At 32.7% G+C, this 26,800-nt stretch overlaps 1 protein-coding gene and 1 long non-coding RNA gene across 2 annotated transcripts; one reads left to right on the top strand and one right to left on the bottom strand.

Moving 5' to 3' along the window:
• Positions 1-424: 424 nt before the first annotated feature.
• Positions 425-1,569, bottom strand: LOC120195702 (senescence-specific cysteine protease SAG39-like). The gene is made up of 2 exons (XM_039197642.1): positions 1,131-1,569; positions 425-1,045 (listed from the first exon to the last, which is right to left on the bottom strand). Exons 1-2 carry the CDS (start codon positions 1,567-1,569, stop codon positions 453-455), a joined length of 1,032 nt encoding a protein of 343 aa, XP_039053573.1. The 3' UTR covers positions 425-452.
• A 15,618-nt stretch (positions 1,570-17,187) lies between these two features.
• LOC120195720 lies at positions 17,188-17,960 on the top strand. The gene is made up of 2 exons (XR_005523100.1): positions 17,188-17,362; positions 17,658-17,960. It is a non-coding gene; the product is annotated as an uncharacterized LOC120195720 (long non-coding RNA).
• Positions 17,961-26,800: the final 8,840 nt, after the last annotated feature.

Genomic DNA, 26,800 nt, shown 5'->3' with positions numbered 1-26,800 from the left:
GTTTTAGAATTTTTTATTTTTAGATATATTTTTATGAATTGATGTTAGAAAATTTCTAAATGTATGACGTTGACAAGCTAGTTATAGTTGAAGAGTAAAATTATACATTATCCTTTGAGTTAATGTGTCCCGTCATCATTTTCTTACGAGATTGTTAAGGGCCGAATGATCATATTTTAATTTTTTAGGTTGGACAAAGAGGAAGGCTTGCACATAAATTTGTTCTAATTGCATAATTTACCAAATTTGTAAAAATCAAATTTCCAGTTCAACCATCTATTATTTAGTTTAAAATTTTAGATAGAGTAGTTCATATATTTATGATAAAATTTTAGATACAGTACATTTATATATTTATGATGAAATTTTTGTTACATCCTAATACAGTACATTCATATATTAACGATATGAACATTCTGCATGGGAATGGAGGATTATAGTGTAAGTTATGTTTACGCAGTGGGGTAGGATGCTTGCATTGCTATGCCACAAAGACCTTCCTTTGCATCAACATCCCTTTCCATCCTAATGTACCCTTGTTCACCCCAGGTACTGCCCCACGAGTTCTTCACCAACCAATACTTAGTCCCATCGTCATCCTGTCCATATCCAACGGCGGTCACTCCGTGATCCAGTTGCGTGCCACAGGGTCCCGTAAATACACCACTTGAGTAGAACTGGAAATCGAAGCCCCCGGCATCGATTGCAACCGAAACCGGTTGGTTGACAATGGCCTTCTGCAGTGCATCTTCACTATTGGCGGGCACATCTTGGAAGCCTTTAATGGTAGCTGCATGGTTGGCTTCCTCGTTGGCATTGCATGTGTCATCAACTCCCTTGTAAGGGTAGTTGGATTCGGTTGTTAGGCCTTTGTTCTTTTGGATGAATCGGAAGGCATCGTCCATTAAACCACCTTGGCAGCCTTGATCCTCACCTTTGGTGTCGCAGTCGACAAGTTCTTGCTCAGACAAGGAAATCAATGTACCTGTTGTTAGCTTAGTAACCCCTTCCATGGCTGCCACAGCTGAAAACGCCCAACAGCATCCTGTGAATAAGAATTAGATCAACACAATTAGTTAGAAAGAACATTAGTAAAACAAAGGTTAATAATATTTAAGATTAGAGCAGACCGCATTGGCCTTGGTCCTTGATAGGTGTCACAGCTCCTTTCTTTCTCCAATCCACAGAAGGCAATGCGGTGACGTTTTCGTATTTGAAAGTAGTAGCCTTGTTGGAACACATATGGCCCTTGAACCCATTTCGAGAAGCAGTGAACTCTTCATTTGTTAGATCTGCGAACTGATTCACAGCAAGCTTGTAAGGCTTGTTATTGGCGTTGTTGAAAGAGTCAATGAGCGCCACGTTTTGTTTGAAAATGTTGAAACGCTTTTGCCTCTCATTGTTGTCACTGTAAATTCGTCCAAATTGCGACATCCATTGTCGATGCCTCTCGTACATTGATGCATCTTCAACTGTAGTGCGGGAGGTGGCTTCACACACTAAGTTGGCCCCCACTAATACTATCAAGGCTATTATAGCCAAATATGTGAATTGCTTTTTGGAACCCATTCTACAATGCTCATCTTAGGCTTCTACTTAAGCGTTCTGTCCCTCTACAATGCTCATCTTAGGCTTCTACTTCATATACATATTTCAGCTTGTATTCATCTTAGGCTTCTACTTCATATTTCAGCTTGTATACATCTTAGGATTCGACTTCATCTACATATTGCTAGACTTGTACGTTGTCGTATTATTGCTGCTGGAAAATTTGAAATTCGGAGCAGTCTGATTTTGTATTCAAATACCCTCTCATCATGCATCAATCAAACCGTGCCGTTTCCTTCATCTGTCAAGCTAGAATTAGAGTAAATTGGTAATCAGCCAGGGGAGGGTTATAATGGGTGAAAAATATGGAAAATTCCTTTAAGCTCCTTAAAATCTTTTGAAAATTTTAATTTTGTAACACCCCAAAACCTAACTTGAAAAAATCTAGTGAATCTGAATTGCCATATTGGTCATCAAAAAGGCTAACTTATAAAATGAATACCATTTTCACATTTTTCACATTTGCCTAATATATGAAATAGCAAAAATTTAATAGAATTTACAAATCAATTATAACTAAAAGTTCATACATTCACACATGTCCACTTGAGAAAGTAAAGGTACCATCTAAATGATAAAAGTTAAACCTCATACGATGATGAGACTATTCGGATTTGATGCATAGAGAATGATTTCTAACGTTGAGTTTTGTTGTTCAATGAGACAAAATTACTTTATTATGCCACATGAGAATGATAAATTCAAACATGCTAATCATACATACAAATAATAACATGTAAAACTAGACAAACATATTAAAACAATTATCATATTTTTATTATCATGCTTACAACATTACCGAATGACATATCAATACCACAAAATCTATATTCATCAAAATATCAATTCGAATCATGATCCCTTATATTTACTTATTTTACAATAAATGCCTTTGTAAGAATGAAGCACGTGTCTTGCCTTAAAATTTTGAATCCACTTATGACATTCAAACGTGCAATAATTGAGTTCGTAAGAAAGATGCACTTTTTTTGCCTTGAAAATTAGAACCATCTCGTGCATTTTTAAAACACATGACTTCTAGATAGAGTATGACAAACTATGACAAATTCTTTTCACTTTAATTATAAAAAATGTTTCACACAAACAATCTCTTTTATGAAATAAGTTTTCTTTTTAACCAAGTAATTATCTTGATTATTAAATAGTAAGGATTAGAGCTAGAAGTGAATCTATTTTGCAAATCCTCTTCTATTTTTCTGTTTTGGGCTTTAGTTAAAATTCTCTTCTTTTAACCTTTTTTTTTTGCAATATGATTTTTAGTCAAAACTTGGTGTCTATTTTAACATGCGATCATTATACTTGTTGTTATCTTATCAAATATTTTATTAGTTTCATAAAATAAACTATTACTTTTCATATATGTTTAGAATTTTCTAATTTTTAAAGAAATTTTTTGAATTATTCTAGATTTATCATTAAAAATTTATAAAAGTATCACACTAACATTTTAGTACATTATCCCATGAGTTAACATGTCATGCCATCATTTTGATAAAGGATTTGTAACACCTTAATCTCACGTATTAAAGTGTCATACGAAATCACTAAACTTACTAACTATTTTCTTCGAAATCATACTCAACTTTTAAAACATTTAAACCAATTGTGAAAACATAATAATTTACAAAAGTGAGATCCCAATTTAAGAAAAACCCAATAAATAAATAAATGAAATATTACAAATTGAGTTATTTTCAAATCATAACCTCACTGTCCCACTAAGTCATCATCGTTATACCTCTGATACTCCGCTGAGACTCCTTTGATGATATCATTGTCCCATCACACTCTATATAACATCTAAACTGCAAATGGAAACACATTCATAACAATGAGCTCACAAGCTCAACGTTAGACAAAACCTTTACCATACCACATGCATTCATAACATAAGCATGCCAACAAGTATAGTCAGAGAAGAAAAACTATCAATGTCATCAATGTTATCTAGCAAAATATCTCATGTATATCCACATCATAATCTCAATCACAATAAAACATAAGGACGAGACTTGGGTCATAAAGCTCAAACACCCATCCAAATAAGGCTCGAGCCACGAAGCTTGAACGCTAATAAACAAAACACATATAGGCATCATCATATGCAATACACAATTAACATACAATCATAATGATAATACACGGTATCAGAATAGTCGTCAGGTACTAATCACATATGGGGAACCTGGCATCATGTAAGCCTCGGTAAAATTCCCACCTATTATACAAATGTTCTCTTGGTCTCACATAGCTATCAGGTAAAGATCATGGAGAGAAACCCAATCATCATATAACCTTAGTACAAGTATAGCTGAAACATAACATTGGCATAGTTTCATATAGTCATTCATTACAAATATCCATCAATCAAACATCAATGCAATCATATATGCATACCTTAGTCTGGTCATTTGTTCGTGGGTGATATGTTGTGGACATCTTGTGCCTTACTCGTATCAGTAAAGTGCTCTAACAATTAACTTGTTGTCAAAGTGGGTTACTTCATCACTTATAATGACTTTTGGGGTTCTGAATCTTGTAAATATATTATTTTGAAGAAAATTCATGATGGTCTTGGAGTTATTATGTTTCGTTCCATTTTGATACGTAGTCCACTGCTAGTAAGATGTACAAATCTTCGAACGATGAAGGAAATAAACTCATGAATTCAATCCCCTATACATAGAAAATTCATGCCTTTGAGAGATATTCCCTATTCGTTGGAACCTATCGCAAGACTTGTAAGAGTCTTGAGCATCCTTAAAAAGTGTCATCCAATAGAATCCATATTGTAGGACCTTTGTAGTAGTCCTTGAACCTTCAAAGTGAAAATGGTGAAGAATCTCCTTTTATCCCTTTTCGGTGATACACCTTTGAATCGTCTGATCCATGCATTGCTTGAATAAGTAAGGTTTATCACAATAGTATAAGGGCACGTCATGCCTGAACTTCTTCATTCCCTCACTATTCAAATCATGAGGCAAAATACCACTAACAAGAAAATTAACAATGTCAGCATACCACAGAATTGTCGTAGCAAATAAGAATTTCTCATCAGGGAATTCCTCTTTAATTTTTATTTCCTCATCGAGTTCAACCTTATTCTCTAGCATAGACATATCATCATCAACTTGATTTCAAGTCCTCTTTCTATCTCTAACCTTTAAATCAAACTCTTGCAAGAGAAGTATCTACCTAATAAGTGTAGATTTTGCATCCTTTGTAGTCACTATGTATTTAATAATTGGGTGATTGGTATGTACAATTACCTTAGGGCCTATCAAGTATGTCCTAAACTTATCAAATGCAAATACCACAACTAGCAATTATTTCTTAATGGTTGTGTAATTAATTTATGCATCTTTTAAAGTGTAACTGGTATAATAAATAACATGAAATATCTTACCTCGACATTTCCTATGTATTGCTCCCACAACGTAGTCACTCGCATTACATATAAGCTCGTATGATGAAGTTCAATACAGGGGAACAACAATGGGTGTTGAGATAAGTCAATCATTCAAGTCCTTAAATGCGCTGTATCAATTGTCCTTAAACACGAAAGGTTGATTTTGTTGTAGCAAAATGCATAGTAGCTTGGAGATCTTGGGGAATTCCTTTATGAATATCCTATAGAAGCATGTATGTCCTAAGAATCTTCAAATGCCTTTCAATGTAATGGGTGGAGGTAGCTTTTTAATCACTTTAATATTTGCTTTATCCACTTCTACCCCTTTTTTGAGATCTTGTGCCCTAAAACATTCTCTTTGGCCACCATGAAGTAGCATTTCTCGCAATTCAGTAGCAAGTCAGCTTCTTCTCATCTTTTAAGCATAATTGCAAGATTTCCCAATTAAGAATCGGAGTTATCTCCTGAGATAGAAAAATTATCCATGAAGATCTCCTAAAATTCTTCAACCATGTTTGAAAATATGGCTAACACACCCCTTTGAAATGTGGATAGAGCATTACAAAGTCCAAAGGGCATCTTCTGAAAGGTGTATAGAAATTTGATCCTCTGGCAGTATAGAGATTTGATTGTGAATGTTATCTTCTTTTGATCCTCTGGAGTTGAAATGTACCACAGTCACCTCATTTTTTGGTTACACATTGTAGATGGTTAACCCACGAACTATTGGATATTGGATAAATAATTCTAGCGTTGAGCCATTTAATTATCTCATTTATCATCACCTTCTTCATAACTAGAATGAGTCTTATTTGGGGTTTAATAGAATTATCATGCATTCATCAAGCAAAATTTTGTGCATGCAAATAGTAGGGCTTATTCCTATAAAATCAGCAATAGTCTAACCTAAAGCTTTCATACGTTGAGCTAAAACATTTATCAAACTACGTCCTTGTTTAGGTTTAAGACTAGATGAAAATAATCAAAAACAAAGTCTCATTGCAACCCAACTACACATATTTAAGGTGTGATGTAAAAGGCTTTAATTCTAATGTAGATGCATGATCAAGTGATGATTTAGAAGGAATAAATTTAGTAAAATGTAAAGTTTTGAATTGCGTACCTGATTTAGCTATGAGTAAGCTAGAACGTTGTACCTCCGTTTGAAATTGCTGGAGTTTCTTTTCAACTTGTTCATTGAGCTTCAAGAAATCCTCAATTTGCAAAAAATTGCTACAACAAAATTCTGCAACTTACTCTTCTACCATAGAGCCTACATCTTGAATGTATTGACACTACTCAAAATCATCCTTATATTTGAGGTTGTTAAAGATATTGATAGTTACCTTCTGATAAGCCACTCGTATGGTGAATTCACCCATTTCAAAGTTAATTAAAATTTGGCTGGTGGCTAGAACTTGTCATTCCAAAATGATGGGTGCATTATCATCAGCTTCGTAATCAAGGATGAGGAAGTCAACTGGGAAAGTAAACTTTTCCACCTTCACCATGACATATTCAATTATCCTTTTAGGATGAACATGGGATCGGTCTGCCAATTGTAAAATAATTGTGGTTGGTCTTATATTTCCCATATCAAGCTTCATAAACATTGATTTGGGCATTAAATTAACACTAAAGCTAAGATTCTATAAAGACATTCCCACATAATTATCACCTATAGAGCATGGACTAATAAATCTTCTAAGATCCTTCTGCATAGGTGGTAAACTGCTCAGTAAAAAATAACACTCTTTTGTTATATCAACAGTTTCATACTTCTCGACCTTCCATTTTTGGTGACTATATCCTTGAGATACTTCACATACGTAGGCATTTGATCAACGACCTCTGGAAATGGTACATTGATTTTCAACTGATCAAGGATATCTACAAATTTCTTAATTTGAAGGTCTTTATTTTGTTTCATCAATCTTTGAGGAAAGTGTGGTGGGGGTCTGATTTCTTCTTTCTAATGGTGGAGGTCTATCTTTTTCGTGTCATTATTTTACCTATCTTCATTGGGTTCACTGATGCTATGATAATGCTACAGTAAAGTGAAATCATACACTATCGTATTAAAGTATTAAAGTGAAAGCTATAAAAGCTTATGATGTCGAACCCAAGTAGAGGAAAACATACTATAAGAGAGTTGTGTGGAAATTTTCAAAAAGATGTATGATGAAATAAAAGGTAATAACAAATAGGTAAATTAGAAAGGTAGATGTCAGGCAGTGCTACAACTTACATGAGAACATCAGATCAAGGATTAAATGGATGCATATGTTATATGGCAGTTTTCACTATAATTATGCTTAAACAATATACTCTTGTGTCATGCAAGGATTGCCAATATTTAACTTACAAGAATTAATCCTTGTTAATTCAAGTAATCAAATTATTAACAATGCATGACAATTGGCAGCATACATCTCATTACACCAACTTTGATTTACACAAATACCAATGCTGATAAAAAAGTTGTATGAAACATCTATAAAATTTATTTCTAAAAATCATAGAGAATACATACATAAAGATAATTTTATTTTAAAAATACAGGAGAACGTCAAATCAAGGATTAAATGAACGCGAATATTATATGACATTTTTTACTATGATTATGCTTTAAACAATATACTCATGTGTTACTCTCTCCACATCATGGATGGGTTAATTTTCGCAAGAAGCAATTATTCTTGAAGGATGCGAAAGGCTCTGAAGTAGTAGTGATCGGCAAAAAATCGAAATCACCATCCAATATGATATCGACCATGACTACAAATGAAAATGATGTCAAATGTATGTATAGAGTTTCTAGCTAATGTGATAGAAACTCGGGTGTCGGAAGTGAGACTACATGATATCCCAACAGTTAAGGAGTTTCCAGAGGTTTTTCCGAAGGAGTTACCGGGTTCACCTCTAGATCGTGAGTTGGAATTCAGGATTGAGGTTTACCCGGGCACCAGACCTGTTTCTATGGCTCCATATCGAATGGCTCCAATGGAGTTAGGAGAATTAAAAGACCAATTACAAGAGTTACTCGATAAAGGATTTATCATACCCATTGTTTCTCCTTTGGGAACATCTGTGCTATTTTTGAAAAAGAAGGACGGGTCTATGCGGTTATATATTGACTATCATCAGTTAAATAAAGTAACGATAAAGAACAAGTATCATCTTCAAGGATTGATGATCTATTTGATCAACTGAAAGGCGCAACGATGTTCTCTAAGATAGACCTGAAGTCGGGGTACCACCAAATAAAGATCAAAGAGGATGATATTACAAAGATAACTTTTCAGACTCGGTACAAACACTATGAATTCGTGGTAATGCCATTTGGATTGATTAATACTCCGGTGACATTTATGGACTTGATGAACAGAGTATTCCAACCTTACTTGGATCAATTCGTGGTGGTATTTATAGATTATATTCTAGTGTATTCCAATTCAAGAGGGGAACATGATTTTCATCTTCGAGTGGTTCTTCAGACACTTCGAGAAAAGAGGTTGTATGCCAAATTGTCCAAGTGTGAATTTTGGTTAGCTGAGATTGCTTTCCTTGGTCATATAGTCTCTACAGAAGGCATAAGAGTAGATCCCAAAAAGATTCAAGCTATAGTGGATTAGAAAACCCCAAAGAATGTTTCTAAAATTCAGAGTTTCTTGGGGCTTGCTGGTTATTATAGATGGTTTGTGAAGAACTTTTCATTGTTAGCTTTGCCGCTAACTAATTTGTTAAGGAAGGATTTTCCTTTTGTTTGGACAGAGAAATACCAAGAAAATTTTGAAATATTAAAGAGAATAGTAAGAGAGGCCCCAATGCTTGTACAACCTGAGTCAGGTAAAGACTATGTCGTTTTCAGTGCTGCATCCCATAATGGACTGGGATGTGTGCTGATGCAAGAAGGGAAAGTTGTGTCTTATGCCTCAAGACATTTGAAGAATCACGACAGAAATTACCCAACACATGACTTGGAATTGGCAGCGGTTGTGTTTGGTTTGAAAATTTTCCGTCATTATCTATATGGTGAGCGTTGCTATGTTTATACGGATCAAAAGAGTCTAAAGTACTTGCTGACTTAGAAAGAATTGAATTTGAGACAGAGAAGATGGATCGAGCTTTTAAAAGATTATGATTTAATTATTGATTATCATCCTGGAAAGGCTAATGTGGTAGTTGATGCGCTCAATCAAAATACTTTTACAGCTCTACGGGCTTTGGATGCACGCATGTCTTTAAAGAAATATGTGCCTTGATTTCTGAACTTAAGTTAAAGTCGATTATTTTGAATCGAGTAAAAGAACTACAAGGTCGAGATGGGAAATGCTTGGCGAGAATGGCACAAGTCGAAAAAGAAAAGGTCAAAGACTTCGTAATGAGGGACGATGGATGTTTATACTATCGTGGAAGACTTTGCATTGCCGATAATGATGAAATAAAGAAAGATATCCTTTCTGAGGCACATTATAGTCCTTTGACGATGCATCTATGCGGGAATAAGATGCATCAAACTCTTCTAATGTGACTAATTAACTCGTGAATCAAAACCTTCCATGATATGCCTTGTATATGAAACATGTGTTAATTCGAATGTAATTATTATAGAACAACTTTCAAAGAACAAACAACGTCTCAATACATTAAGGAATACATAAACTACCTCTATCTACCCCTTCCTATGATGTCATCATATTAAAAGCTTTTTGTTTTTGACAATTACTCATAAATTAAACCCATGTTTATGAATGAATAGAACATGGCAAATAAACAAAAGAAAAAAAATAATACAAGAAGATTAAAATAACAAGCACAATAAATGCAATTTAACAAAAAAATTAAGATAATAAAATAATTCATAAATAAGCATTGTGAAGAAAACCCACACAAAGAGTGATTTAAAGCCCTAATAGCATGCGTTCTAGTTCTCTTACGGTTCTTGTACAACTCTAGCGGGGTGGGCTTACTAAATTCTCTATGTGATTGTTTACTTCTAAACAGGGTTCTCAAATTGTCCTTATAACCTAATAAGGTAAATAATGACTTAGATCCTAGCCCAATTACAAACTTTGTAGATCGGATTCAGTTTAGGGGATCACATATCTAAATGCCTATAAAAGAAAATAATATCCTTGAAGACTTAAAGAATGCTTTCTAGAAGTACTCTACTAGACCTATATAAAGAAAAACAATATTCCTCGATGGTGTACCATTTCCCCTGCTTAGGTGAATCGAGACAAAGCTTAAATATCGAGTTATGATATGCAGCAGTTCTAAACATGTTCAAACATAGAATACCGTAACCAGAGAGAATTTTTTTCATTTTTCAAAAGAACGTAATGGGTCATTAATTAAATAAAATCAAACTCAAAATTTCCAAATTTAAAATAAAGAGTAATCGACTCGTGGCTCAACTCTCTATTTTGTTTTAGAAAAAAAAAGTCCCCAGCAAGTCACCAAGCTATCGTAACTGACCCTTCCAAGGGAAAACTGACTCAACTAGTTATAAACATGGCGTTTTTTGAAAAGTTTTGAAATAAAAAAATGGGAGTCACCACAAATCATTTTTAATGTGGGATTGAAATACCAAAAATCGAGTAATTTTAATAAAACATTTTATCTTATCAAAATATCGATGTTTTGGTCTTCGAAATCAAAAATCAAGTTCATGAGTCAGTTATGCATGGAGAAGGATTAATACCCCCGCAATGCATAAAAATTGGTACCTAATCGATTAAATTATGTTTTAAAATTAAAAATTTTGATTTCAAATTTTTTTTATTAAATTTAAAAGTCATTAAGTATTCAAATTTAAAAAGGATATCAATTTATTAGGACCAATAACGAATACCCTTGAGCACAAACAGAAGTTTCATTATTAATACAAATAAATGAACATTGTCTTAATAATTTTAAAATCATGATGTGGGGCTCTGAAAAGGTTTTTGATTTACTTCGGGAATCAATAGTGGTCACCCCGAGAAAAAGTGGAAATACAATATTAATCCCTTAATAAATGAATATGGCCTTGTTTTGAAATTGAATCATGCAATCAAATAATTGATTATTGAACCTAATTACACTAGATGGATTAATTAAGGGTTCCCTCTGACAAAAGTGTCAAATTATAATTTTTAAATAATCTAAAGGGTTAAACCTAAAAATATAGGCTCTAACATTAATCCTAATGAATTCTATCCAATTATGCATTCAAATAATTAAAATTGAACCTCAGGCATAATGCGAAGACCAAATTAAAATTCCCCCAATTAAAAGGACTAAAGTGAAATTAAACTTAAAAGTATGGCTCTAATTATTAATCCTAACAATTTTAATCAATTATGAAATCGAATAATTATAATGGAACCTCAGGCATAAAGCGTTGACCAAATTAAAAATTCTCCTTATTAGAAAAAGTTGAGGGACTATTTTTAAAGAAACCTAAATTTAAAGTTCTAAATCAAAAATACTAATTGACCATATTATGGATTAAATTCTAAATAATCTAAAATGTAAATTTGAAATTAAAAATATCAAATAAGAGACTAAAATGAAAAAAAAATAGAATATAATGTTCAAATTAAAAAGTGCATAAAATTAAATGTTGGAATTTAAGGGATTAAAATGTAAATGCTGAAAATTAAAGAATTGAAATTAAAATAAATGAAAATTTAAAGTACAAAATTTTGAAAATTTTAAAGAATCTAAAGGGTTAAACCTAAACATATAGGCTCTAACATTAAACCTAATGAAATTTATCCAATTATGAAATCAAATAATCAAAATGGAACCTCAAGCATAAAGCGAGTACCAAATTAAGCATGAATAAAGTGAAACTAAACTTAAAATTAAGGCTCTAATTATTAATCCTAGCTAATTTTAATCAATTATGAAATCGAATAATTATAATGGAACCTCGAGCATAAAGCGTGAAACAAATTAAAAATTCTCCTAATTAAAAAAGTTGAGGGACCATTTTTAAAGAAACCTAAATTTAAAGGGCTAAATAAAAATATTAATTGACCAAATTATGGACTAAATTAGAAATGATCTAAATTGTAAAGATGAAATTAAAAATATCAAATAAGGGACTAAAATGAAAGAAAACAAAATATAAGGTTCAAATTAAAAGTGTATAAAATTAAATGTTTTGATTTAAGGGACTAAAATGTAAATGCTGAAAATTAAAGAATTGAAATCAAAATGTTAAAAAATTAAAGTACAAAAATGTAAATGATAGAAATTACAATCGTATAAAATTAGAGGGTTAGTAGTTTATTTTTTTATTTTTACCTAGACCGTAATAACGTGAGTCGTACCCCGAGACAGGTCATTACGAGATCATAGAACTAATTCGAGTAATTTTAGAAAATAGTGATTAGAGATTAACAAATTAAAATTACTCAGACCAGAACAATGTGAGTCGTACCCCGAGGCGAGTCATCACAATCTCATAAAATTGATTAAATACAAGAATTAAAAGTTAGCGATTAGTGGTTAGAAATTAGAAGTTAGTGCCTAATTAAATTTTACATGGACCATATAACACGGGTCGTACCCTAGGACGAGTAACCACGAGGTTGTATTGAATGTTATAAGAAAAAATAAAAAAAATAGTAATTCAAATAGGAAAATTACAGCATTGGTCCCTTAAATTTGCAGTGATATAAACAATAGAAAACTAGTGACCAAATTAAAATAAAAATAAAAATAGCATGCCAGATTCGCAAAACAATTAAAAAATGCAAAGATAGTGACTAACTTTTAAATACACGGCTAACTATGGGGGACTAAAGGGTGATTTTCCTAAACATTTAGGGTTTTTACATCATCAATAGTGGTCGGTTAAACTCAAACCAAAATCTGAGTAAAATTGAGTCCCTCCTTTCTCATCTAAATCTCCTTAAACCAAACATCAAATGCTAAACCCACTCCTTAAACACATTAAAAGCTTCGACCTTCACAACTCATAACGATTAATCCCAAATGAACACGAGATGAAGCCGAGTTGAGCCGACCGGACCGCGGCGACTGTGTAAGGGAGTCATCTAACCACATTCAATAACCCAAACAGAGTTGAGTCTAGTTGAGCCAAGCCGACCGGACAGCGACAGCGCTAGTGTGAAGGAGTCATCTAACCACGTTCAACAACCCGCATTTGATCAATTTAAAAAAAAATATTTTGCCTATAAATACGTTTTAAAAATTCTCATTTCACGTTTCAAAGAAATTCTTTTATATTTTATATAAAAAGATAAAAATGCTTATGGACGAATCGAAGACACGAATTATTATGATTACTTTCATAATCAAATTGAGCCGGCGACACACGTGCCAGGAGTCATCTAACCACGTTTAACAACTCAAATTTGATCAATTTAATTTAATTTTTTTTTACATTTTAAACATTAATTTCAAAGAAATTCTTTCGTATTTTCTCTAAAAAGGTAAGATACACACGAACGTGTTAGAAACACATATGACCCCAATCACGACCAACCGCGTGTGTGATTAGGGATGGGCATGGGTCAGGTTGGGTCGGGTTTTTAGTATACTCAACCCGACCCGAGAACAAGGAGTCTTCCACCTGAGATCCGACCCGACCCAATCAAAACAAGTTTTCACTCGACCCAAACCGAACCGATATATAACATAAAAATTCGACTCGACCCGAAATAATAAAAAAATATTTTTATTTAATAAAAACAATAACTTAATTGAAAAAAATAATATATAGAGGGGTATTATTGTAATTAATCTTAAATATATAAGGTAAATATATATATATTCGGGTCGGGTCGGGTTTTTTTACCCTAAACCCGAACACGACCCCGACCCGAACATCACATTAAAAAACCCGACCAGATTCAATCCGAATCCGATTTTTTTTTAAAAATCAAACCCGATCAAATCAGATTAGAACCTGTCGGATTTGGGTCTCATGCCCATCCTTATCCAGGATGGAGTCATCTAACTATATTCAACAAAGAAAGGTGAGGAATATTCTTTAAATACTCTTCCCAAGGAATTTACACTCTTAATATGAGATATAATCAACATAGCAATCATTCCTTTAACCATTAAAATAATTTAGTTTGTGTTAAATGTGTTATTTTGATAAATAATTTGAGAACTGAGTTATTTTGATATATATGAGGATCGATCCACTTATATAGTCTAAAAACGTAAATTGATTAAAATATTAACAATAAAAATATCAACATTTTTAACTTTTAATCTCATCAATATAAAAGTAATCTCTCTGAATTATTAAAATATTAATAATAAAAATATAAATTTATATAAAACTCATTATTTAATATTTAGACTACAAAATATATCGACGGATTTTAATGATAAAAGAGAATGTTCTATTATAAATCTCGAGTTTAATCAATTACGTCGATAATATATGTATTAAAAGACTAATTTTTTCTAAACACATACCACCTAATAATCCCCTCGTCCAACTCCAACGAAATATGATTAACTTTTCAAATTTCATCGCGGTAACTAATTCAAAGTCTCACAGTTTCCGGCAAGGTAATTTTCAAGGCGTTACATTGATCCACACTCCAAACTTCACGCATGAACATAGCTTAATATAAAATTATGTCGAATCAATTGTGAAACATGTTTACAAATTAATTTTATTTTACTAATTATCAAATTTAAGTATAAATGATGCACTTAAAAGGATTTGTCCTTAAGGTTCACTCGTAAATCAATTACACATTATACTCAATTCCTTTGGATAAAAAAGTTTTTGTGTTGTTTATTTTTAAGTGATGTGTTGAAGAAATTTGGTAGATGTTTTCAATAGGAGATGTATAAGATCAATCAGAGAAACAATAGTTTTTTTTTAAAGCATTTAAAAGGGTTAGTCCACTTGTTAACTACTCCCTGAAACAATAAATATATGTATTTCAATGAATAATTAACAAAATTAATACAGATAATAATTATTGTTTAACAAAATTTAATTTAAAATTAAAACCTATTCTTAATTAATTGAAAGAAATATATATAATCCATTTAAAGCAATCCTTGAACTCGTTCGAAGCCTTCAATTTTTTTATTAGCTAAGATGGTTAAAGTAGTATTTGTTCTAAATACTCTCAATTATTTGATAATTAACATTCAATCACCTTACTACAGTCATTGATACTCGAATTTATAAACTTTAAAAACATCAAAAATTTATTTAATCATTAAGATAAATTGATATGTGCACTCTAAACCATCGATTTGAAAGCTAACATTAGGTTTGCATAGTATAAATCCTATTATAAATTGTATACTTCAATAAATTATTCTATATATGTTTAACGTGTTTTAATGTTTATGTTGAGTCCTTTTAATCATTTTATCTTTATGTTATTTTTTAATATTATATTGGTATTTCTATTATTTATTTTATGTTAAGAGTTTTATAAATTTATATATAATTTGTATACATTATTTATTTAGGCTTAAGGGTCACATTTACCCATGTAATAGATCTAATTTATCATTTTCGCTTTTATCATATTTTCGTATTAATTTAGCCCTCAAAGTTATTTAATTGCGTCATTCTATACTCTACCCATAACTTAGAACTCTAAATTATAAACCCTAAGTTATGGTTTAAGGTTTATGATTTATGACTTAGAGGTTATGGTTTATAATTTAGGGTTTTAAGTAACGGGTAGGATATAGAATGATGCAATTGAGAAACTTCTAGTGCTAAATTGATTCGAAAATACGATAAGAGCAAAATTGATAAATTGAGTCTACTACAAGGACAAAAGTTACCAATTTGCTTTTATTTTAGGTATATTTGGTATGTTAAATGCTTGTGGTGTTAATTGTTTTAGCATTTTATTAAATGTTACATAAGTTTTTAAAATACATTTTTTATAAAAAAAATATTTATTAATACTCTTATAATTTGATTAGATTATTTAAAAAATTATGTTTATCTAGTTAAGATTAAATTTAGTAGTTAGGATTATAATAAGTCGACATAAGTCATATTTTCATGACAAGGTATATGTAGGAATAATAATTTAATTTGAAATCCATATATTTTGACCCATTTGATTTGACTGAGTTGTTTTAAAAAAATTAGGTTTGAGTCAAGTTAGAGTCGGATTTTATATAGAGTGAGATTAGCTCGGATATGAGTGAAGAATGTAAAATCTCCGATCCAACTCGATCTGGGGTAATAATGTAATTTTTTATATAAATTTATGGATAATTTTTTAATATCTCCTCTCTCTCTATTAATTTTTAATTAGATCTCTATTTTATGTCGGGTCAGATGAAGCTTATACTCTAAAATTTTCGGTTCGATCATGTCGGGATAGAGAAAGTAAGCTTTTTGAATCAAGTTAGATAAAAGATATATATATTTTAAGTTAGATCAAATTCGAATGAAGAATATATATTTTTTAAGTTAGATTAAGTTGACGAAAACTTGACCTAATCCATTCCGTTTAGATATCTGGTCTTTAGGTGTTTGAAGCGAAATGGATTGGAACCAAGTATTTCAAAATCTAGCCCACAGAAATTGTTGACTTCCAAGCTTCAAGACATAATGCTTTGGAACAGTAGGCGCAAAAGTGGTAGATTCAATGCATATATAGCCCCACAAAAATTGCTTTCTTCTGCAATTTGTCACAGTACTGGTCCTAGTGTAGACCTAATAAAAACGATCCCTTGATATTTCAATGGTATTGTTTGCCACCATTTCTTCCGCTTACGTTGGTGCAATGATGATCTGAATAGGATAAGCTCTTTTTTTTTCTTTCAAATAATTAAGATGATTATAAGATATTTATTTATTTATATGAACATATAAACTGAGTTTATCTTGAACTTATAAATTATTTCAGTGATAAAGATGAATGATATTTTTTTTAGAAATTTCAAATTAGAATATTTGTGTATATAAAATATACATATGTTATCAACAAATGCATTATTAAAGAATAAGTTGAATCTTGGTCAAAAATTGCAACCCAAGTTGCATGCCAAGGCAAGCCTGCGAATTTATATGGCTAAATAAAATAAGTAAGTGAAATGAAAAAAATTCCTATCTTTCTGACTATGCTTCGTTTACCAAGTGACCCAACTTTTAGTATAAGTAGAGGTGAAAGAGATACAAGTACTTGGACCATCACGTAACCAGCTATAGAAAACAAGAGACCATGGCCAGAGGGAATACAACTGTGACTTGTCTCATGTGGCTTTCACTGGTTTTATCAATTGCTTTGTGCGCGAATGCAACGGCCGGTGCTCGCCGGGGAACATTCCAACAAGCCGTTTATCCCCAAGGTATACATACGGATTTTGCTTAATTATAATGCAGAAAAGAGTTTTAATAGTGATTGCAATCAGTGATGGACCGAGGGGTGTGTGTAGACCGTCATCCCCTGAAAATTTAAAATTATGATATATTTTGAATTTTTAATGTAGTTTTTATTTGTCTCGTTGAAATTTTATAAATTCAAACTCGCTTCCATAACATAAGATCCTACATCCATCCATAATTACAACATAACATTACTATCATTATTATGTGGTTTCGACTCTTTGAAGAAGAAGATGATGATATTCATGATATTTGCAGGCTGCCGTTGCTGCTTTTTCGTTGGGAAACAGTTCATGCTTCGATGTGGCAAAGTATGCTGCGGTGATGATTGTTGTTTTTAGAAACGAGACACCAATTTCTCCCTACTTCCAATTGCATGTACTCCAAAAAATACTGAAATTGGACTGCTGTGATAATAATTAATGTAATATGTTAGGTCTGAATTGTCATTCCCCAAGAATGCACATCCATAGTCTTATGTTTTCCTCAATAAGAATGTAAACCTTACTCTACATTCTTTACAATCAACAAATAAAGTTTTATCTTTCCATGCCCATTCTATATATAAGTGTTCTTGAAAATATTCGAGTAAAAAGGCATTAAAAATGAATGAAACAAACATTTTGTACAATCATTCAAAACCAATTCCAAAGAACAAATAATATATACATACATAAATAATATGAACAAATATACAATGTCCATACAAGGTATAAATGTAAGGAAACAAAATCTAACTATGCAAAAATTAAATTATAGAAGTAAAATAAACATATAATAAAACACAATAATTAAAGGAATAAAATTAAAGTACTGAAAAAAGAGACAAAAATAAACGATTATAATATTAAAGCAAGTAAAACGTAAAGACTAAAATTAAATAAAGAAAATAAAAAGGCATAAATTTAAAAGTGCATTAAAATTAAATAATAGAAATAAAATGCAATAAAAAATGTTAGTATCGAATTTTAGTATTTATCCCGGACCGTAAATAATGCGATTCATACCCTGGGGTGGGTCGTCGCAAGATCGTACATGGTTCGAACATAAAATAAAACAAACAAATAAATAAAAGGTTAACAATTAGTAATTATGTAATACCCCAAATAACATGTCAATGACTTTATTAAAAAGATTTATAATTGGAGGATTTATTTGAATAAATGATAAAAGATAAGAAATGATTTGGAATAGTGTTTTAGACCAATTAGTAACAATGGATGAATAAAGAGGGCATTTTGGACCTTTAAGGGGAAATGAATTTAAAATTTATTTCCTTATTAGGGATTTAAGAAGAAAAAGTGGAAAGTTAAAAACCCACAAAGTTATCTCGTCTCCTTCTTCTCTCCCGTGTAAGTGCTCTCCTCCATAACCAAAGATAAGGTTTCATTTAGCTAGTTTTTCCTTTTTTTTTTTGGTTTGTTCTTGAAACACTGAGTAATATAGAAGCTTAAGGGAAGTTCAAGGATGATTAAAACCTTTTTTTTTATTTGTTCTTGAAACACTGAGTAATATAGAAGCTTAAGGGAAGTTCAAGGATGATTAAAACTAAGTGAGTAGTGAAATATTTGAGATTGATGGAAATGAGTTTTTGAATGATATGTTGGAATATGAGTTTTTATTGATGTTTACTAGTATATTTGACTTGTCAAAGAAGTAAATAAGAGATTAGAAGCATTGGATGGGATTAAAAACATGTTAGAAAAAGTGGTATGATTCTTGGTTTGAGATGTTCTTTAGAGATTTTATATGTTATAAGAAGCTAAATGAAGGAAAGTTAGTTGGGATAAGTAAAGAAGAGTTTAATAGTATTGTTGGAGATAAAAATAAGGAAATTTGACTTAATTTGGGTAAAAATCGGGCTGAACAATAGAAAATTTGGGTAAGAGTATCGATACTGGAAGAACAATATCGATACTATAGGTTTAAATTTGGGAAGATCAGATGAACAATATCGATACTGATGCAATTAGTATCGATAATATATGGAAGGTATCAATACCATGGATTACAGAAGGCAGAAATGGTATCGATACTGCAATGGAGTATCAATACCATAGAATATGAGTATCAATACTAAGAGAAAGGCATCGATACCATGGATTCCATAATGTAGAAATGGTATCGATACTGAAAGGGAGTATCGGTACCATAGTATAGAAGTATCTATACCATGGTAGGGTTACCGATACTATTGAGCCTGAAATTATAAGATAGGCTAAAATTTGTTATAAAAATTTAAATAATAATACTTTTGAGTATTATTAAAGTATAAATGTTAGGGAATATACTAACATTTGATATGGTATGTGTCTTTAATGAATTCTTGTGTAGATCGTAATCAAGCTCCCGAGTCAAGCAAACCGAAAGGCAAAGATAAAGTCACCGATTAGTCGGATTTACATTTTTGGGTATAATAGTGAGGCAGGCCAGGTGAGTGCATTTATTTTGTACTTATATGTTATGATAGTCATAGATGCATTTTGCTTAATATATGTACTGCAATTACCGAATGGCACTATATGTGCAACCTAAGAAATTCATAATGAGTTTATGAATTTTCGTATTGCACTGTGTGTGCAGCCTAAGAAATTCATAATAAGTTTATGAATTTTCGTATTGGCACTGTGTGTGCAACCTAAGAAATTCATAATAAGTTTATGAATTTCCGTATTGCCACTATGTGTGTAACCTAAGAAATTCATAATAAGTTTATGAATTTCCGTAGTGGCACTAAGTGTGCAACCACATGTAATTCATAATGAGTTTGTGAATTACTGTATTGGCACTACGGGTGCAAACCGTAGAATGTATAATGCATTGAAATAATCAAGTGATATTCAAATTGTTATAATATACTCGTGTTTAGAATTTACCTTATGATTATTATGCCTTACTAAGTGATTACTTAGTGTGTGTCAATTTCACGCGTAGGTTTTAATACGAGTAGAGGAGTAAGGAGTTTGTTTGACATCGTGGATCAAGGGTCACCTCATCAGTAACTGTACGACAACCATGTCTACTTTTGATGTATTTAGTTGCCATGTAATAGACCTAGGAATAACACTCTGAAAAGTATTTGATTTACCATGATGTAAAAAGATGAAATGTTTGAACATTACTTTTTATTTACTTATGTAAGTTTAATGAAGGTTTTATTATTATTAAATTATAATATTTTATAAAAAGAAATAAAATTTTACGGGGTTTTAAAGGAGGTAATGCTTTAAAAGTGAATTGACATCTGTATATCGTGTACAAAAGGGTATACGGGAAATGAGTGTTACAAATTAGCGGTTAGAAATGTTAGCTATTAGAAAAAGTTAGTGGTTAGTGGTTAGCAGAGTCCGGACCATAATAATACGGGTCTTACCCAGGATCGGGTCACCACAAGGTCGAATAATAATTCAAATAATTTAATAAAAAAAACAGTTAGGAGTTAGCAAAGTTCGGGCCATAATAATGTAGATCATACCCTAGATCAGGTCACTACAAGGTTAAATAAAATAGTAGAAACAAAAAATAAATAAATAACAATTGTTAGAGTGTAATAAAATAAAAGCTAGTGGTTAATATGCAATAAAATAAAATAGCAAAATAGTTACCAAATTAAAATAAAGCAAAACAGGGGGCTAAAATTAGAATAGATAAAATAAAAGTAAATCAGTGACCATAATGTAAAAACAAGGCAGAAGTGAAGGAACCTATGGGTGATTATCCCCTAAAACAGGTGACCAAAACGTGAAGTGGAGCTAAAACCCGAGGCCTATACGTGATTTACCCATGAAATATGTGACAAAAGGTAAGAACAAACTAAAGATCCAGAGACCTTCGTATAATTTACCCAAAAACAAGATGAAAGCTTTTTCATCTATTCTGCCTCACAAATAGAATTCCTCCCAGGCCAAGCTAGGCCCGACCACCGCCTAATGGTGGCGTTTCTCATGTTGGGCATCGGGCTGGAGACCATCACACTCTGCAGCCACTACACAACAACCATTCTACAACCACTGACCACCGTTCGACAAGGCTCCCATTTTCTTCACACAAAAAGATGACGTACAATGCCCCTAGCGACCAAAAGACTCTCAACCGAACACCCTTAACGACCACAATCGACGACCTCACTCTCCAACCACCACCACGGTGGTTGGGTTCCAAAACTAATACTGAAACAAAACCAAATGTTTCCCCTAAACCTCACCTAAAGCCTCAATTTGAAGTTGTTCCCGACCACCCAGCTTCCTAGACCGACCACCTTATCGCCGAAAGGCTCCAAAGAGGAACTCGAAGAGGAACCCTACACCTAGCTATCCTAAAAAAGGAAGAATACAAGCAAAAAACACCACGATATGAAGAAGATAGACCATTTTTTAATCTTTCTTTATTGTTTATAAAAATGGGAGAGGGGGTTCCGTTTTTGATTGGTTTTTAATGCCCCACCAAATTACAAATGGTATAATATTAGGTTTGGTCCTTACATTTCATTCACTCTTTAATTTTCAGAAAATGGTACAATTAAAAGTTTGGTCCTTACATTTTGTTCCCTCTTTAATTTTAGGACAAAATTAGGGTCCCTCTTTGCTCATCTGTTGTGTAAACAATGACGAAGCAAAGACGAATAGTGGCCTAATTTTATCTAGCTACAATGTTCGCTCCACATCTGGAACTCCAATTCCTTTTATGAAAATAGAGGATTTAAAAATGATACTATTATTTTATGTTGAGGATGTCTGGTCAATCTGGAGATAATTTGGTGTTGAAGATGACACAACTCATCTATGTTGAAGAGTTCTTGCCGTTTTTAGGTAAATTATTTGCTAAAAATGTCACTGTTCCTTCTTGTTGAGGAAGTTAGGTCAATCTGGGGATGACGTTGCTCCTTTGCATTGAGGAGATATGGTCGGTGGACGACATTGTTCATTCGTGATGAGAACGTCTAGCCGTCTTTAGGGATAATTTGGAGACAACACGGTTCCTACACGTTGAGGAAGTCTGATTGTCTGAGGATGACACTGCTCCTTCGTGTTGAGGAGATATGGTCAATGGACGACATTGTTCCTTCGTGATAAAGATGTCTAGCCATCTTTAGGGATAATTTGGAGACAACACGGTTCTTTCGTGATGAAGAAGTCTGTTTATTTGAGGATGACACTTCTCTTTCACATTGAGGAGATCTGGTCGGTAGACGACGTTGTTCCTTTGTGATGATGATGTCTAGCCATCTTTAGTGATAATTTGGAGACAACACGGTTCCTTCATGACGAGGAAGTCTGATTGTCTGAGGATGACACTGCTTATTCGCGTTGAGGAGATCTAATTGGTAGACAAAATTTTTCATTCATGATGAGGTCGTCTAGCAGTCTTTAGGGATAATTTGGAGACAACACGGTTTCTACGTGATGAGGAAGTATAATTATCTGAGGATGACACTGCTCCTTTGCGTTGAGGTGATCTTGTCGGTGGACGATATTGTTACTTCGTTCAGGACATCTAGTCGTCCTTATGGATAATTTGGAGATAACACGGTTCCTACGTGATAAGGAAGTCTGATTGTCTGAGGATAACACTGCTCTTTCGCGTTTAGGAGATCTGGTCGGTAGATGATATTGTTCTTTCATGTTGAGGATGATTAGCCATCTTTAGGGATAATTTAAAGACAACACAGTTCCTACGTGATGAGAAAGTCTGACTATATGAGATGACACTGCTCTTTCACGTTGAGGCTATCTTGTCGGTGGATGACATTATTCCTTCGCGATGGGGACGTTTACCTGTCTTTAGGGATAATTTGGAGATAACACGTTCCTACGTGATAAGAAAGTTTAATTGTATGAGGATGACAATACTCATTCGCGTTGAGGAGATCTGATCGATGGATGAAATTGTTCCTTCGTGATAAGGACATCTAGTCATCTTTAGAGATAATTTGGAGACAACACGGTTCCTACGTGATGAGGAAATCTGATTGACTGAGGATGACACTGCTCCTTCGAGTTGAGGAGATCTGGTCAGTGGAAAATTAGATGATGAGAATGGAAAATTAGACGATGTCCTCGTGAGAGGAGAAAAATGACATTTGAGAGAAAATGAAATAAGGATTTTAGGAAAAACAATCTTAAGAAAGACTAGATTGATGTTTTTAGAAAGACAATCTTTAGAAATATGAAATCAATTTCTCAAACGCAATTATAAAAATATCCTAATGAGTATGAAAAAACCTTTTTTTATTACAATGCGATGATGAATGTATGATTCAAAGATGCAATTTCATGTAACATGTATGTATATGTTGATGTATGTTTTCTTGATTAAATGGCTAGGGATGGAATCATGAGTACTCTTCATTCTATCCTTGATTCGGTTGTCTTCCCTCTTTATTTGCACCAGTGTGCATCTTGGCAATTCTTGACTCGTGTCAATTTGTTCTTGCCCCAACAAATTTTTGCCCTTGATAAAAATGGGCTTACCTTGTCTGGACTTGTATAGAAATCCAATAAGGTTTCCCTCATGATACCATCATCATCCATGCTAGATGGTTTGAAAAGAGAATCCATCATTTCAAGCTTTGGATATTGTGTACACACAACTACCATGTATCGGGAAATCAAATACCATTGCATGGAGCTGACCACCGCAATAATTGATGAAATATCAGACTGCCCCAGAGAACCATGAGACACATCTATGCCAAGGATAATAGTTGGACCCTTAGAAAAAACTGGAATTGAAGGTGTTTACACAATTTCTAATATCAAGTTTAGTCTTTCAAGCTTTGCATTGATTTTTAGAAGTAAATTTGTAAGGTACTGATAATTGCCCCTAGTTGGAGCCATACACTTGTGTGACTATGACAAACCCGACAAGATTCATAAGGATCATAATTCTTCTTATAAGGTAAAACACAAAGGAGGAACTATGGAGCTTCAGGAAGTTCAGGTTGGGTTTCCTTGATCATTTCTTCAAATTCTTACCACATGATAGTAGAGTTTGCTCTGATTGAGATCTTGACTCCTCTAAATAGAGGGTATATCAAAATTAAATCTCGAATGAGGGTATCTGTATCATATCATATTGAGAAGTTAACGATAACTAAGTGTTTAATTTTAGTTGGCTCCACTAGTTTCTTGCTGTTAAGATTTCATTGCTCATTCAGCGACAAGAAAACTTCATCGCTTTTAACTTTGGCACAGGCAGAACACGACATTCCATTTGAGTGAAATTGGAATTTAGAAACACCATATGATCGAATCATTAGTTCAGTGCCATAGTTACTAGTTTGTAAAATATTCGACAACTTATTCATCTTTTCCTATGGCTTCTGCCTAGATTTTTCAACCATGGAAGCTCTTTGCATGGTGTTCAGAGCTTTTTTACAGTGTTGCAAGGACACCAAAGAGTAAAGCTCAGTGGTAATATAAGTTTGACGCTTTGGCTTGCCAGCATTAATGCATGGGAAATCACTAGAGTAATGCATCTGTATGTTGTGACAATGGACAAATAAATCATATATAGTAATCTCCACTGTCTCTTCTTCACCATTTTCAGTCTTCATGCCTTTCTGCCTCATTAAAAGTAAATGTCTTTTCAATTCAATGATCTTGTCTTCCTGAAAGATATGGGCCTTCAAAAATTCCCCCAACATTTATCATTTCTTGCTTCAGCACTGATTCTAAGCATGACCTTCTGTGTCTGAGAGCCACGTGTCAACTACCAAGACCTACTCCAAAGAGATTGTCTTGTTTGAAACTATTTTTCTTCTTCTTTTTATTTTCAAAAATTTGAAAAATATCAATTAAAAGGATTTTGAAAAATGTTTAATAAAAAATTTTGAAAAAATATTGGCCCTTTGTAAGTTTCACAATTGAAACAAATCATAAAACAAGAGTTCATTGAATATCAAAGAATTAATTACACTTTTGATCCTTAAAAAATTATAGCTATTTGACAAATATCAAGATTAATGCTATCTTTGAGGCAGGGTTAAGTAAGGAAATGATAAGGTGTCTCGGGTTGTTGTCTTTGGTCAAGATCTGGCATTCTTGTTTCTTTGATGTTCACTAATATGATAGAGTAGCTTCTATGCTCATCTACTGGAAGTGTTCTCCGGTTCTCAGCTCTCATGAGCACATTCAGGTTATGTGATGTCTTGTCAAGGGATTTGTGAGATCGCCTCCTATACAATAGCTGCACAAACTTTATATTTGAGCCATCTTTTCAGGTTTTCAACTCGAATCCTCCTTTGATTTGAAGACGTTATTCAAAATTTTACGTCTTGAACTCCCCTTTTTTATTTTTCCTATATCATGCATTAAATATTTTAGAACACCTTTTGCAAATAAAAGATTAATCCTGATGGGCGTGATGAAATCTGAAGATAGTCTCTTCTGGTTAGAAATCCATGTATAATTAGAAAGTACTTTTTAGGCACATAATGTAGGATATGATTCACAGTTATGAAAGAAAGAGATAAATAGGCCCAAAAGAGTGTTTAAGGGTTATCAAACCAAGGATTAATTCGTTATGATGCCTTCAATATTGTCTTGTTCGATATGAGTTTGCTCGTATGTTTTTTATTTTCTTGATGTTCCATGATCTTCTGGTGAATTGATTTTGAAATGATTGTACTTGATCAATCTTTTGGTTTGAAGCTCGATGCATCATTTGACTCAAGGGACTCTTTGCATGTGCTTCTTGTCTTCTTTTTCTTTTTTTCTTTGCTTCTCTTTTTTCTCTTTTCTTTGATTTGATCTTTGAACTTTGCATTTGGTTCACCTTTCGGTATCTTATCTGGATTTATGGTCTTCACTTATGCAAGCAGAATTACTTCACCTTGCCCCCCAGCGTGGATGGTGATTCTTGGTTAGGGTTGAATCAGAAAAAAAATATAATTTAGGCTCAAATGGGGACACAAGTGATATATATTATCTTTTTTTTGTGAAGGAATAATGAAAGAAAGTCGTTCATCATTTCATACACAGAAGCCCTTGCAAAAGAGGTATCCCTAGGGGGTATATATTCATAATTAATTTTATTCACATGAAAATCATGTAATTAATACATGATAGAATTATTTCAAATTAATTTCCTTTTTTCTGCTTTCCACTTCAAGTGAACATCTTGTACTCAATGCCTTCAGGTTTTATTGGTAGAAAAATGTTTGTTTTGCGTCTAAGAAGATGATCGTCTGACTTTATTGAAAAAAGATGTTGCAACAAACAACAAAAACAAGAAGTCAGGAACCATGAAAACTAAGAGATAACAAAGAAAATATATTATATCTGAGTTTGAGCTTTGCAGCTCCTAGAAAAGTATCAAATTATTAGAGTGAAGCTTTCAAAGAAAAACATGGACCATAAAACTTTCGAGAGTTTGGTTATATTTTCTTCTTTCATTGCCAA

Source organism: Hibiscus syriacus, unplaced genomic scaffold (assembly GCF_006381635.1).
Source record: "Hibiscus syriacus cultivar Baekdansim isolate YM2019G1 unplaced genomic scaffold, ASM638163v2 tig00117017_pilon, whole genome shotgun sequence".
In the NCBI taxonomy this organism is placed as follows: domain Eukaryota; kingdom Viridiplantae; phylum Streptophyta; class Magnoliopsida; order Malvales; family Malvaceae; genus Hibiscus; species Hibiscus syriacus.
The sequence above is the reverse complement of the archived record's forward strand: the minus strand, read 5'-3'. Positions and strand labels throughout refer to the sequence as shown.